Source organism: Schistocerca americana, chromosome 5 (assembly GCF_021461395.2).
Source record: "Schistocerca americana isolate TAMUIC-IGC-003095 chromosome 5, iqSchAmer2.1, whole genome shotgun sequence".
NCBI lineage: Eukaryota > Metazoa > Arthropoda > Insecta > Orthoptera > Acrididae > Schistocerca > Schistocerca americana.
In genome coordinates this window covers 492,878,200-492,893,133 of record NC_060123.1, presented here as the reverse complement: position 1 = coordinate 492,893,133, position 14,934 = coordinate 492,878,200, and the positions used below count along the sequence as shown (strand labels likewise).

The window sequence follows — 14,934 nt, the reverse complement described above, 5'->3', positions numbered from 1 at the left end:
CTATTTTCCATTGAAAAAGAGAAAAGTCATTGTCATCACTTAAACATTACCACATAAAAAGCAGTAATTAATAAGTATTACATTCTCCAATAGCAAAAGATGCTCAAAAGCCTTTATTTCACACAGTCTAATAACTTTATCATTACGTTTAATACATTTACTTATTTGAGAATAAACTGCCAAGAATGTCTTGATATTTGAAGAACGGATATTTGATATATATGGTAGGGGACGCTGTCATAAAACGTGCAGTGTTGAAGAATTAACAAGAATTCCAGTCGCATTAAGAAAGGAAAGTTACAGTTTACATTCTCATCGAGGGGTATATCAACAGGTCACCATCAACATGGACGATGGATGGACAGGCCGCTTCTGGGGTCGCACTGGCTGCTTATTCGATGGCTACGGGCATGGCAGATGCCAGACGGGAGACTGTGGCAGGAGGCTGCAGTGTAACGGCACCAGCGGCCAGCCTCCTGTAACGTTTGCAGAAGTCAACCTGGGCGGGTGGGGCAGTCAGGACTTCTACAGCATCAGTCTTGTTGATGGCTTCAATATCCCCATCACGGTGAGTGCAGCACTTTTCCCACAGTCAATTTGTGTGTCCTTCCTGGGTGTTAGTCTCAAGGCAAAATACTACGTTAGAGTTATGACAAACAGGCAACTGCAGACGGTGTGTCAATATTTATGACTCCAGCATAAAAATAATCTCCTCAGAGAAATATGTAATTATAAGAGGGGTGTTCATGAAGTTTTAACTATCATCTCAACAAACTCCAGATGCGTCCATGAAACTTGGCGATGCTGTTAGTCCTTCTCTACACATCTACTCATCAATATAACACATTTTTCCCAACTACGGATGACGTGTTGGAGACATTGATTGGGAAAGCCTCTCTTTTGGCTGTTCAGGAAGAGTTCCACCTCGCAAACAACTTCATCGTTATCCTGGAAGTGCCTGCCATAGGATGGTTTCTTCACCAGAGGAAAGAGGAAGAAATCATTGGGTGTCATGTCGAGCGATTACGGGGGTGAGGCAAACACTGATATTTCGAGTAAGCACCATGAGTGAGTGTGTCCTGCACAGAATGAGCTCGGACATCATCGTGGTGCATACCCGCACCCCTTGGGCAGCTTCCCACAAACCCTTCATCCTCACAGTTTCCTGTACCCTTGTCAGGTAATATGGTCCTGTGATGGTTCGCCAGTTGCGACCGTAATCTTCAGCAACACACCATGGCCTTCATCTTGCCCAATGATGGTTGGATTTTGGCTTTTCGCTGGTGAACCCAAATGTTGCCACTACTTGCTTTGCTTTTTTGTCTCGGAGTCGTACTGATTCAAGTTTCACTGATCATGGTAACTAGGTGGCTAAGGAATTTGTATGCATTGACCTGACACGGTTGTAACATTTCCGCTGCTGCTCGGTTTAGCACATCAGAAGGCACGGAACCTTGTGACCTTTGTCAGATTCAAAAATTTTGTCCGAGATGATGAAAACTGACTCGTGACCGATTTTCACTTTATCCACTGTCGCTTCGATTGTGACTCGCTGGCTTCGTAAACCAGGAGCCTGTTTCTATTACTATTACCAGTGCTCCTGAGAAACATAGTCTGTCACTTTGTTCGCCACTATTTGGAGCTCCTGATTGCAATGGAATTGTCTGGGCCACTAAACCATTGTGTCATATAATGATGGTGCAATTTTACCATACAATTCCACCATCTCAACATGGATTGTTGCAGCCTTGTTCCCCTTCGGATTTAGAGAACAAATCACTGAACGATACCCTACTTAATTTAATGGGCTGTGCCGTACTAAACTGGCTGCTCTAGCTGCACACTATGGTACTGTGTGCAGGGATTTCATTGTGTACCAGGACTGCAGACTAGTACCTTCAAACAAGCAAAAAAGTTAATTACGCAACTTTTTGTTTTGAGGTGATAAGGAAAACTTCACAACCACCCTTCTTATTTCTAACCTGCTTTGTGAATAGAGGTAATTAATGAAATAAAACTAGCATTTGAAGTAGTAAAGGGTACAGTGTCAGCAGGAATGATGTTTATTGCATATCTAGATTTCAGTCACTGTGTTGCCATTTTCAGCGCAGTAAATGTACATTAAAACATTAAAACATTAAAACCACTTGTATATGCGGATAGTACCAACTTGACTATTCATATCAGAGGCTGGGCCACTCTGACTTCGATACCACTCTGGAAACAAATTCGGTAGATACACAAAAGTATACTAAAGTCATGAGGGCACCGCAAAGAGGCACAATCACTACAGGACTTTATCCTAAGAAGTATGTTTAGTCAACGGAGCAGATTCTGTTGACTGAGTCATTAGTTAATGTTTCTGGATCCTACTAGGGCTGATAAATTCAGTTTCTCAACAGTGGTGTGTACTAATGTCTGTTAACCTGTGACGCAAAATCAACATTTCTGTTGCAATATACAGTTTTTCCATAAAGTCCCTTTACAACTTCAAAATTTTATTACAACATTTCTTTTATTGTAATCAGTGTTTATAAAAGTTTTTTTGATAGTGTTTAATAGGCATCTATATGGGCGCCTTTAGTTGCATGAAGCACATCAAGATGGTACTCAATTTCTTGCCATATTTGCTGTAGTATAGCATCATCAATGGTAGCAATGGCATTACGAATCCTTTGCTTCCAGTCAGCAATGTCCCATATCTGTGTTTGATACACAATATCTTTTACATACCCCCATAAAAAAAGTGTCCAAGGGAGTGATACCTGGCGAATGCAGTGGCCAAGGAATTGGCTCATCCCTCCCAGTCCATGTGCGTGGAAACATTTTATTGAGGGACCGACGAACAGGCAGTCCCCAATGTCGTGGTGCACCATCTTGCTGTAAAATGATAGTTGGTTGTAGGTAAATCATTTGTGGTGCTACATATTCGGTCAGAAGTTCGAGGTAAACATCTGGAGTAATTGTTGACTCATTGAAGAAAAATGGACCAATTATTCTGTTGCGCATGATTCCACATCACACATTCACTTTTGGACTATCCCGGTGAAGCTCCCTAGTCACATGGGGGTGTTCAGTTCACCAGATTCTCACATTATGTCTGTTTAATGTCCCAGAAACGTTGCCTCATCACTGAAACAAACTCGCTTAAGGAATAATTCAACGGGACAACTGGGAGGGGTGGGAAAAACACGGGAATTTTTTAGAATTCCAAGAATTTTTCATTGTTTTAGTTTTCAGTTAAATTTTTGTAATTTTGGCTGGTAAGAACCAATACTCTAACAATGGATATTACTGTATCCTGCTACTGCAGAATAATACTGAAGCAATAAAACATGAACTATAGAACAAAACGAAAATAAAAACTTCATTTGCAAAGGAAATGCGTTGCGTATAACAACAAAACACAGTGCTCATACAAGCATCTGTCAACAGCAAGATGTGTCAAAGGCTTTAGAAAGACTATGCAATGCTTCGTAACAACAAATTGCCTCCGATGAACGTGACGTCACAACTGTTTACATAAGATTCATTCAAGCAGTTGCGAGCGAGCTTGTGTGCAGTTGAGTCGCGTATGAGTAGTACCTTCTCCTGCTTCTGCCTACAGAAGTGTGACATATGGCTACACAGTATAAGCAGTAGCAGCAAGCAGCCACATGCTACCCGGACAAATTTTACTGCCGCGCCGAAGCTGCCAGATTCACGCTGCACAGCAGGCCCGGATGTAGGGGCTGCGGCAATTTCAAGAGGGGGGAGGGGTGGTAAATTTGTGTACTTGAGGAAAAAAACCTTGTTTCACAAAGCGCCTAGCATCCAGCGCATGTTGGTCTAGCAATTATTCATATGATTTTGAAACGCATCCGTCGATTTTTTTTAACATTTTTGAACACATTCCTTCTTGATTTCTGAATGAATAAACTTATGATTTTTGTATGGGTGCATAGAGTACGTGATGTGTCTGCCAGAGGAATCCCAATCACATCTAGAAATAAGCTTTTCTGCAGACAAAAGGGGACGAGACTGTACGAGCTGAGTGGAATAAAGCTGAATGAGTGAATGGGTTTGCGAATGATCAGCTTTGTTATAATTACTAGCAAAATCCATAGATTCAGACTACCAGACTGGAAATAAACAACAAACAGGAATAACTGATAAGAAAGATCACGTATTATCTTTTTGGTATCTCCAAGAAAATGAAATTTTGACAGAAAAGTTTTTGGCCAGATCGCTACACTAGTAAGGGCCAGTTGTACAGTCCCTGGCTAGCAGCCGCTGGAGTTGAATTCTGGGAGTAGCATGGAAAACACGTTGTACGAACACGTAATAATGCCTAAGCGGAGAATAAACATGAGATAGCAAAACCGGTGATGTGGCAGAGTTGGTGAAGTTAAACAGAGAATCAGTCTTGACACTGGCAGGAATAGTAACAGAATTAGTGATGACAAGATTTTTTGTTAGAATGAGGAAGGATAAGAAATGGGGACACAAATTATGGAAGAGTGTGACAATTTCAAATTTATACAAAAATTTCTTGCTACTATTTTTCGATCTAACGCTTGAGAAGCCGGAGCGTATGAGTGAAATGTGAAACTATTTCCTAACATAAAGCTTTTTGCTTTTAGTGGACCTAATAGGCATTTGATATTGGTACTTCATCAATTATATTCTTTCGTGCTATAAAAATGACCATTTGTGCCAAAACAGACTCGTTTATTTGGTGTTGTTACAATTGCTGCAATATTAGACAAGCCTATTTCATTTCATCTAGTAGATAGTGAGAAAACATACGTAATCAGATCGAAAACTCACACAAGTCTTGGATATCATTTGTATTAACAGCTTTTTCAGTATTAGACAACGACATTCTGATTTTTCATGTAGCAAAATGTTTGACACTTCGATGAGGTAATAGATTCTTTCGCAGAAAGTAAAGCACACCATGTAAAGCTGTAGCAAGATTAGAGAGAAAAAATGCTAGGACCTAAGGACTGAAGAAATATCTACTATCTTGCTTGTCTCTTGTCTTTATGGTCTTATGTATCCTATTTTTAATTTTATGTCACGCAAAACAGCAAGTTATTAGATAATATGCAATAAAGAGTGCAAACTTTCTGAAGAGTTCTTGTTCTCCCACTTGCAAATAATCCCATCCAGTATTAATTGCAAATTTTTTTTTTTTTTTTTTTTAAAAATAGGGCAGCGTGTCAAAACGGCCAACTGGGAGCAGGAGAGCCACCACAGGACATTTCAATTTCCACTGTCATGAATCTAGTTTGACGGCACCCATAGCAAAATATACACGTTTGAATTCCACAGAGCGAAATAAAGTGATGCGATTGAAGAATGCTATGTAAAGAGGTGTGGCACTGCACTTTGTCACACTTAAGACCAAATAACATGTCTTAAGTTTTCTCAAACACGTATGCTAAATTTATCAAACTGTTCAGAAAGATGTGCGCTACAAAATAAACATTTTTTGAAAAGTCAGTTTTTTAAATTTTTGGCATCCTATCTCAAATTTTTGGGGGGGAGGGGGTTCGAAAATATTGTAGATTCAGAGCAGACACGCAGAGCAGTCTGAATTATAGTGGGGAGATGGGTAGTCTCCAAGTGACCCCTATTTACGTTTAGTGATTCCACTGTTTCCTCTTCGTTTACTGCTCTCACGTCAAATGAATACAAAACGGATTTCTGTGACCGGCTGCTATCACATGACTTAAAATACATTCACATAATTGTGAAGGGCTAAAACATTATTAGTTTCAGATTTTATTTTATTTCCACCTTTCTGACAGTCAAGCATTAATCGCCTTGTAGAACAATGAATTTTTTTGTCGGTTTGCTTAAGAAATTTGGCTTTTATTAATCTTTTCCGCTGAGACAGTCAGTTTATTTGAAACGAAGTGTTTAATTCCATGCTATTAGCTAGTTTCAATAGTTCACTGCATTTCAAATGCGCATTTTCATCTTGTAGCACATATGGCATTATGCCATAATAAAGAACCAAACATGAGATAATACAGTACTGGTACTCCAAGAAAATTTATATCCAGAAAACTACACTGAAAAGCTTAATTTCGGGTCGAGGCCTACTTCATTGGGAATCTGGACATGCGAATGTGCACTATAAGCCAAATTATGCATCTCAGTATGGTTCATGAAATTCCGGTGCTCTTGGAGTATCCTCTGCTGTTTTGTTTCTTTTAGGACATAATGTAAGATCTTCCAATGTACAAACATACGGGCTTCCTACGTCTTCGTAGCTGCACAAGCAGTTTGACACCCTTTATCTGGCACTTCCTGCCAACTGTTGAAACTAAGCTATTTCTAACAGGTTGCGGGAAAATATTGCAAATGGTGATTTGAAAAGCGTTAAGCCTAGTTTACACCACGACATTGGGTTGCGCCACTCGTTGCATGGAATGAGTTGCACGCAAATGGTTTCATATATGATGTGGACCCGGCGACACCAGTATACAATTCAGTTTTGTCATTTTGTGAGTTCCTAAGTGAAAGTTTTGGCAGCTGCACGTCGCACAAGTTGTGATGGAGTTAAAGCTTGGTGTATGGAATTGCTGCATAAGAAAAAATAAGAAACATGTTTCGATTCGTGAGTGAATGAAGAAAAGATGTCAGCTCGCTTGCTCAGCAACCTTGATGAAACAATTTATAACGGAAGATCCAAGAAGATCTTTTAATTATCTTATAATGTCACCAGAACTGTCCTTGTTTTTTTCTAAATAGAGTTAATTATGCGATAAGGAAAAGATACTGTAATGCATGAAGCACTGTCGCCAGAATTGAAATTATATATCACATTGCGTGCATTACAATCGAGAACACTCGGCATCCTAGAAGATGCAGTGTAACTTGGTGGTGATGTTTTTTCATTAACACCAATAATTATTAATATTAACTAATAATTGTCAACATTAACAGAAATAATTATTTGAAACAGGCCGCATTAAGAAGAGAATGGTATTATTTAAGCACTTGTCATACCGTACAACTAAGTTTTTAATTCCCTCTTCAAAGTATTCGGCCGCCTGCTCCGACAGCCAAGAGTTCACGGCCGCTTTCACTTCATCGCTTCAATGAAGCATTGAAGCGCTGCCCACCAAGATGGTGTTTGAGGTACCAGAAAAGGTGAAAATCGCTAGGAGCAAGGTCGGGGCTGTATTGTGCATGGTCCAAATCTTCCCAGCCAAAAGAATCAAACAAATCCCGAGTCTTTTGAGAGGTGTGAGGCCTAGCGTTATCATGCAGGAGCAAAACTCCTTTTGTCAGCATGCCACGCCTTTTGTTTTGAATTGCTCTGCGGAGCATCTTTAGAGTTGCACAGTAGGAATCTGAGTCGATTGTCGTTCCTCGTGGCATAAAGTCCACTAGCAAAACACCGCGCCGGGCCCAGAACACAGTTGCCATAATCTTGCACTTTGACAGCGTCTGTTTGGCTTTGACCTTGACGGGTGAAGTTGTGTGTCGCCATTCCATCGATTGTCGCTTGCTTTCGGGAGTGATATGGGATACCCATGTTTCATCTCCAGTGACAATTTGACTCAACATGTCATCCCCTTCTTCCTTGTAACGAATCAAAAAGTCCAATGAAGTGGCAAATCTCTTCCCTTTGTGGTCCTCTATGAGCAGTCTGGGTACCCACCGAGAACACAGTTTATTAAAGTTTAGGTTTTCAGACACAATTTTGTACAAAACCTATCTTGAAACTTGTGGAAATTCCAAAGAAAGAGTGGAAATTGTGAATCTTCTGTCCTCACGAATCTTTGTTTCAACTGCAGCCACCAAATCATCAGTGATCACAGAGGGCCGGCCTGCGCGTTCTTCGTCATGGACGTTTTGATGGCCATTTTTAAACACTCTAACCCATTGACACACTTTACCTTCACTCATTGCGTTCAGGCTATAAACTTCTGTTAACTGACAATGAATTTCTGCAGCTGATAGGCTTCTCGCGGTCAAAAAACCTATCACTGACCGTATCTCACACGCGGCGGGCAATTCAATAATCGTAAACATTATAAAGTAGCACAGCGATGCGTACACGTCAGCTACAGAGTTGCAACTTGCATCAGTGTGAACGGGAAGGATGCCGGCAAGTGGTGCGGTGGCTTGTTGCGGCGTCCGCGCGAACTACAGGACTATACGCGCGAACGGCCCTTACTTAAAAAACAACCCTCGTATGTTGCTTATTTTTGTAATCAGCATCACTGAAATCCCACAAACGCCTATGCAAAGCATAGGTATCCCAGAAGAAAACATTATTCTCCGTTCCCACTTCATGTTTGTTTGCCCACACTCTAATAACACACGTAACCACAAAACTCGTGCAACTAGTGTTGCCAAAGTTGGAACACGCCAGTAGTCTTTAGTTTCACCGAGTTGGGCAAACGTGCAGTGTGCGTGCACAATGGCTGGTACCGCAGTTGCCTGCAACCTAGTGTCTTCATGTAAACTAGGTTTTACTTTCAAACTAAATTTCCTTTTACGCAAGAAGAACTATGTGCGAGGATGTAAGATGAATTTCTTAAATCACAGAGCATTCTGCATTCGACTCTAATTGAAAAAATCAACACTTTGAGGACGAGACATTTAGAAGAATTTCGAGCCCAGAAGATCAGACATTTATGTCGTTAATAAGCATTTGACTGGCAAATTTATGTGATGTATCTTCAAGTGTAACACAAAAATCAACATTATATGTGAAATCTTAGCTTCTCTTGCAGCTTATTAATCTATAGGTAGTGGAGAGCGGGCATGGTAACTACGACGATAATCACTCGCACTTCTGTCAATTATTACGAATACTTTAACTCTCGCAGCGTATACACAATGCGTACAGCATAGAGCGCATATTACAGAGAACTGATCTGGCAAAGATACAGTTGTTATTGCTGCGGTAGGGTAGCGATGTTTTTGGGGTGTGAGCCAGTTGTTCTATGTCCTACAAATGTTGGAGACCAATATTTTCTTGTCACGACACTATGTGTATTAATTTAAGCCATTAACTTTCCGTATTTGTGAGTTTGCACTACTTAAGAGTTTTGGTGCTATTGGCTGAGTACATCACGTATCCTATACTCCAAATACACTGATGAGATCACGTGACATGAGCTGTGACTGGCTCGATTTCAACGCTTTGGAAAGTAATGTGCAGTACTTGGTGGAAACCATAGCCATTCAAAGGATTGATAACTTTTGCAATTCCGAGGAAAAGTACACTGTCACTTAACATGCTAAAAGTATATTTTCACCTGGGAGAAAACGTATTTTTAGCCAGGAAATCCAGGAAAAATACAGGAATTTTTTTTTCTTGTCCGTGTATACGCCCTGTTCAACCTCCGAAAGGCATTCCAGCATGTTGAGTGCAAACTCTGTCCCTTTTGGCTTGTCATTTGGCTGAAGTGTCTGTAACAGTTGCACTTTGTAAGCATACAACCATAAGGTCTTGTGGAGGACCTTATGCACAGTTGAACATGGTAGTTGCAACTGTTGGCAGCAGCGTGGATGGACTTCGTAGGTGAACTAGTGAAGGCGTTTAAAATGTGATCGATGTTTTCCTCGTATGTTCTTGGTCTCCCTTTATCCAACACTGTCCCTGTCTCCATAAATCTTTTGTGCCTTGCACGGATTGAATGGTGCAATGGTGGATTTATTGCATACTTTGTTCTGAAGTTCTGTTGAGTCTGAACATCAGATTTTGTCTCGATAAACCAGGACACACATTGTGCCTTCTCTTCAGGAGTTGCCATTTTATAGAGGTTCTGTTCCTTCCATCAACAGAGTATATGAAACACAAAATTTTACTATATATAAAAACTTAAGTAAACAGTGATTACAATAAAAGAAATCAAAATATTTCAAAACTGCTGCTGTAATAAAATTTTGAAGTTGTAAAGGGACTTTATGGACACCCTGTACATTAGTGACCACCCCACAACTGTCCTGTCAGTGTTCCCTACACACTGTAAGAAAACACCTCTTCTGAAAATGAAAGCCTCAAGAATGAAATTTTCATTGCAATCTAAACATGTAAAATTTGTTGAGAGAAGAAATGGAGTTATTCATATTCTTAGTTAAAGAAGCCTACTTTTCTGTAGTGATGTCTGTGGCAGAGCATCCTGTCTGAGACACACAGCCTCACCCTCCGTTCTGCGTGTTGCAGATAGAGCCCATCGACAAGCAAGGTGGCGGCGACCGCTACCGCTGCTACCCCGCATCCTGCCCCACCGACATAAACGCGCTGTGCCCATCCAAGCTCCGCTCCGACGGCGGCTGCAAGAGCGCGTGCCTCGCCTTCAACACAGACCAGTACTGCTGCCGGGGCCGCTTCAGCTCGGCACAAGCCTGCAGGTCCTCCTCGTGGCCAAGGAACTACCCCGCCTTCTTCAAGGGCCTGTGTCCCGACGCTTACAGCTACCCCTACGACGACGACCGGAGCACCTTCACTTGCGAAAAAACAGCCTACAGGATCATCTTTAGTTGAGCCACTGTTAGGAACACGTGATTCACTTTCCTTCAACAACCCAGGCTTTTAACAATCTGCTGCAACACATTTTTGTAATAAATGAATAAACAAATAAAGTAGATATCAGTTCATCCAAACTTCTTATTGCATGATGAAGAGCACTTTCAATGTATGATACATTTCGTGACTCGATTACAGGAATGAACTCTTCATTAAAACTCACATTTCATTTCATTCTAGACGAAACCTACAGCTCCACTTCATTTGGTTGAATTAGGTGTGGGAATTGTATTAGTCACATTGAAATATGTCGTAAACCACAGTGACAATGAAATCAGATGGAGTTGATATTTGGAGAAAAAATCTGATGATTCTCCAAAAGATATTACATGGAAACAGACCATGTAACAAGACTGGAATACATGTTATAATTTCAGAACAGTGTCTCCACAGCAGTGTTGCCACTATTTAAGTTCCAGCCTATGTATTTAGTTCTATCCAGTTGTGAGGATCTGATGTTAGGTTTTCAGCTTCAAGAATCAGATCCCTAGACAAGAAGAACTGGAGCCGGCTTAACATGACAATCTAAGTAAAGTTGAAGGTTTATTGTAATCTTTGTTCTTCTCAAATCTCCATAAAAGACTTTGCTTATTAATTACTTGGACTGCGCATTTTTAATGTGGACAGTAGATGGAAGAAGTAAGGAGGGGGGAAATAACAAGTGGGGGCTCATCCTGGGGTTAATTGACTAATGATAAAGTTTTGTCTTTTGCAGAAATTGGTTTATTTCATTATTTTTGAAATTTATGTACGAATACTTCCCCCATGAACCATGGACCTTGCCGTTGGTGGGGAGGCTTGCATGCCTCAACGATACAGATACTCGTACCGTAGGTGCAACCACGATGGAGGGGTATCTGTTGAGAGGACGGACAAACGTGTGGTTCCTGAAGAGGGGCAGCAGCCTTTTCAGTAGTTGCAGGGGCAACAGTCTGGATGATTGACTGATCTGGCCTTGTAACACTAACCAAATCGGCCTTGCTGTGCTGGTACTGCAAACGGCTGAAAGCAAGGGGAAACTACAGCCGTAATTTTGTCCGAGGGCATGCAGCTTTACTGTATGATTAAATGATGATGGCGTCCTGTTGGGTAAAATATTCCGGAGGTAAAATAGTAACCAATTTGTATCTCCGGGCAGGGACTACTCAAGAGGACGTTGTTATTAGGAGAAAGAAAACTGGTGTTCTACGGATCGGAGCGTGGAATGTCAAATCCCTTAATCGAGCAGGTAGGTTAGAAAATTTAAAAAGGGAAATGGATAGGTTAAAGTTACTAATAATGGGAATTAGTGAAGTACAGTGGCAGGAGGAACAAGACTTTTGGTCAGGTGAATACAGGGTTATAAATACAATGTCAAATAGGGGTAATGCAGGAGTAGGTTTAATAATGAATAAAAAAAAAATAGGAGTGCAGGTAAGCTACTACAAACAGCATAGTGAACACATTATTGTGGCCAAGATAGACACGAAGCCCACACCTACTACAGTAGTACAAGTTTATATGCCAACTAACTCTGCAGATGATGATGAAATTGATGAAATGTTTGATGAGATAAAAGAAATTATTCAGGTAGTGAAGGGAAATGTAAATTTAATAGTCATAGGTGACTGGAATTTGACAGTAGGAAAAGGAAGAGAAGGAAACGCAGTAGGTGAATAAGGATTGGGGCTAAGAAATGCAAGAGGAAGCCACCTGGTAGAATTTTGCACAGAGCTTAACTTAATCATAGCTAACACTTGGTTCAAGAATCATGAAAGAAGGTTGTATACATGGAAGAACCCTGGAGATACTAGAAGGTTTCAGATAGATTATATAATGGTAAGACAGAGATTTAGGAACCAGATTTTAAGTTGTTAGACATTTCCAGGGTCAGATGTGGACTCTGACCACAATCTATTTGTTATGAACTGTAGATTAAAACTGAAGAAACTGCAAAAACGTGGGAAATTAAGGAGATGGGATCTGGATAAACTGAAAGAACCAGAGGTTGTACAGAGTTTCAGGGAGAGCATAAGGGAACAATTGACAGGAATGGGGGAAAGAAATACAGTAGAAGGAGAATGGGTAGCTTTGAGGAATGAAGTAGTGAAGGCAGCAGAGGATCCAGTAGGTAAAAAGACTAGGGCTAGTAGAAATCCTTGGATAACAGAAGAGATACTGAATTTAATTGATGAAATGAGAAAATACAAAAACGCAGCAAGTGAAGCAGGCAAAAAGGAATACAAACGTCTCAAAAATGAGATCGACAGGAAGTGCAAAATGGCTAAGCAGGAATGGCTAGAAGACAAATGTAAGGATGTAGAGGCTTATCTCATGAGGGGTAAGATAGATACTGCCTACAGGAAAATTAAAGAGACCTTTGGAGAAAAGAGAACCACTTGCATGAATATCAAGAGCTCACATGGAAACCCAGTTTTAAGCAAAGAAGGGAAAGCAGAAAGGTGGAAGGAGTATGAGTATATAGAGGGTCTATACTGAGGCGATGTTCTTGAGGACAATATTATGGAAATGGAAGAGGAGGTAGATGAAGATGAAATGGGAGATATGATACTGCGTGAAGAGTTTGACAGAGCACTGAAAGACCTAAGTCGAAACAAAGCCCCAGGAGTAGACAACATTCCATTAGAACTACTTGGGAGAGCCAGTCCTGACAAAACTCTACCATCTGGTGAGCAAGATGTATGAGACGGACGAAAAATACCCTCAGACTTCAAGAAGAATATAATAATTCCAATCCCAAAGAAAACAGGTGTTGACAGATGTGAAAATTACTGAACTAGCAGTTTAATAAGTCACAGCTGCAAAATACTAACGCGAATTCTTTACAGATGAATGGAAAAACTGGTAGAAGCCGACCTCGGGGAAGATCAGTTTGGATTCTGTAGAAATGTTGGAACATGTGAGGCAATACTGACCCTACGACTTGTCTTAGAAAATAGAATAAGGAAAGGCAAACCTACGTTTCTAGCATTTGTAGACTTAGAGAAAGCTTTTGACAACATTGACTGGAATACTCTGTTTCAAATTCTGGAGGTGGCAGGGGTAAAATACAGGGAGCAAAAGGCTATTTACAATTTGTACAGAAACCAGATGGCAGTTACAAGAGTAGAGGGACATGAAAGGGAAGCAGTGGTTGGGAAGGGAGTGAGACAGGGTTGTAGCCTCTCCCCGATGCTATTCAATCTGTATATTGAGCAAGCAGTAAAGGAAACAAAAGAAAAGTTCGGAGTAGGTATTAAAATCCATGGAGAAGAAATAAAAATTTGAGGTTCGCTGATGACGTTGTAATTCTGTCAGAGACAGCAAAGGACTTTGAAGAGCAGTTGAATGGAATGGATAGTGTCTTGAAAGGAGGATATAAGATGATCATCAACAAAAGCAAAACGAGGTTAAAGGAATGTAGTCGAATTAAGTTGGGTGATGCTGAGGGAATTAGATTAGGAAATGAGACACTTAAAGTAGTGAATGAGTTTTGCTGTTTGGGGAGCAAAATAACTGATGATGGTCGAAGTAGAGAGGATATAAAATGTAGACTGGCAATGGCAAGGAAAGTGTTTCTGAAGAAGAGAAATTAGTTAACATCGAGTATTGATTTAAGTGTCAGGAAGTCGTTTCTGAAAGTATTTGTATGGAGTGTAGCCATGTATGGAAGTGAAACATGGACGATAAATAGTTTAGACAAGAAGAGAATAAAAGCTTTCGAAATGTGGTGCTACAGAAGAGTGCTGAAGATTAGATGGGTAGATCACATAACTAATGAGGAGGTACTGAATAGGATTGGGGAGAAGAGAAGTTTGTGGCACAACTTGACAAAAAGAAGGAACCGGCTAGTAGGACATGTTCTGAGGCATCAAGGGATCACAAATTTACTATTGGAGGACAGTGTGGAGGGTAAAAATTGTAGAAGCAGACCAAGAGATGAATACACTAAACAGATTCAGAAGGATGTAGGCTGCAGTACCTACTGGGAGATGAAGAAGCTTGCACAGGATAGAGTAGCATGGAGAGCTGCATCAAACCAGTCTCAGGACTGAAGACCACAACAACAACAACAACAACAACAACAACAACATGTACGAATAAGTTTTCAATCACATGAAGTAAAACTGAAGGCTGCCCAACAAAGGATCTTTATACCAACAGTGACAATGTGCTACCAATGATAATGAGGGACCGAATCTAATGAAAGTGAGGAGGACATTACAGCCGCAACTGGAGACATCAAAAAGGAAAGATAAGTACAAACTGTTTGTGAATTTAATTTTGTTTGTGGATTTGTGTGCTTGTTAACAAAATGAATAGGGACGAAAGCAAAAGTGAGGTAGAAATGGAAGCTGCAGGATCCAATCAGGACATGTTTGACTCGAGTGAAATCGCGGACAGTAAAGAAA

The 14,934-nt window shown here is 40.6% G+C and overlaps 1 protein-coding gene across 2 annotated transcripts in view; it reads left to right on the top strand.

The window, feature by feature from the left end:
* The window catches only part of LOC124616088 (pathogenesis-related protein 5-like), a 48,980-nt gene extending 38,366 nt beyond the window's left edge, over positions 1–10,614 (top strand). For both annotated transcript variants that reach the window (XM_047144341.1, XM_047144340.1), the window contains 2 exons: positions 335–568; positions 10,181–10,614. In XM_047144341.1, coding sequence (XP_047000297.1) covers positions 335–568; positions 10,181–10,501 — 555 coding nt within the window. In that variant the 3' untranslated portion in view covers positions 10,502–10,614. The remainder of the gene's footprint in view (positions 1–334; positions 569–10,180) is intronic.
* The last annotated feature ends 4,320 nt before the right edge of the window (positions 10,615–14,934 follow it).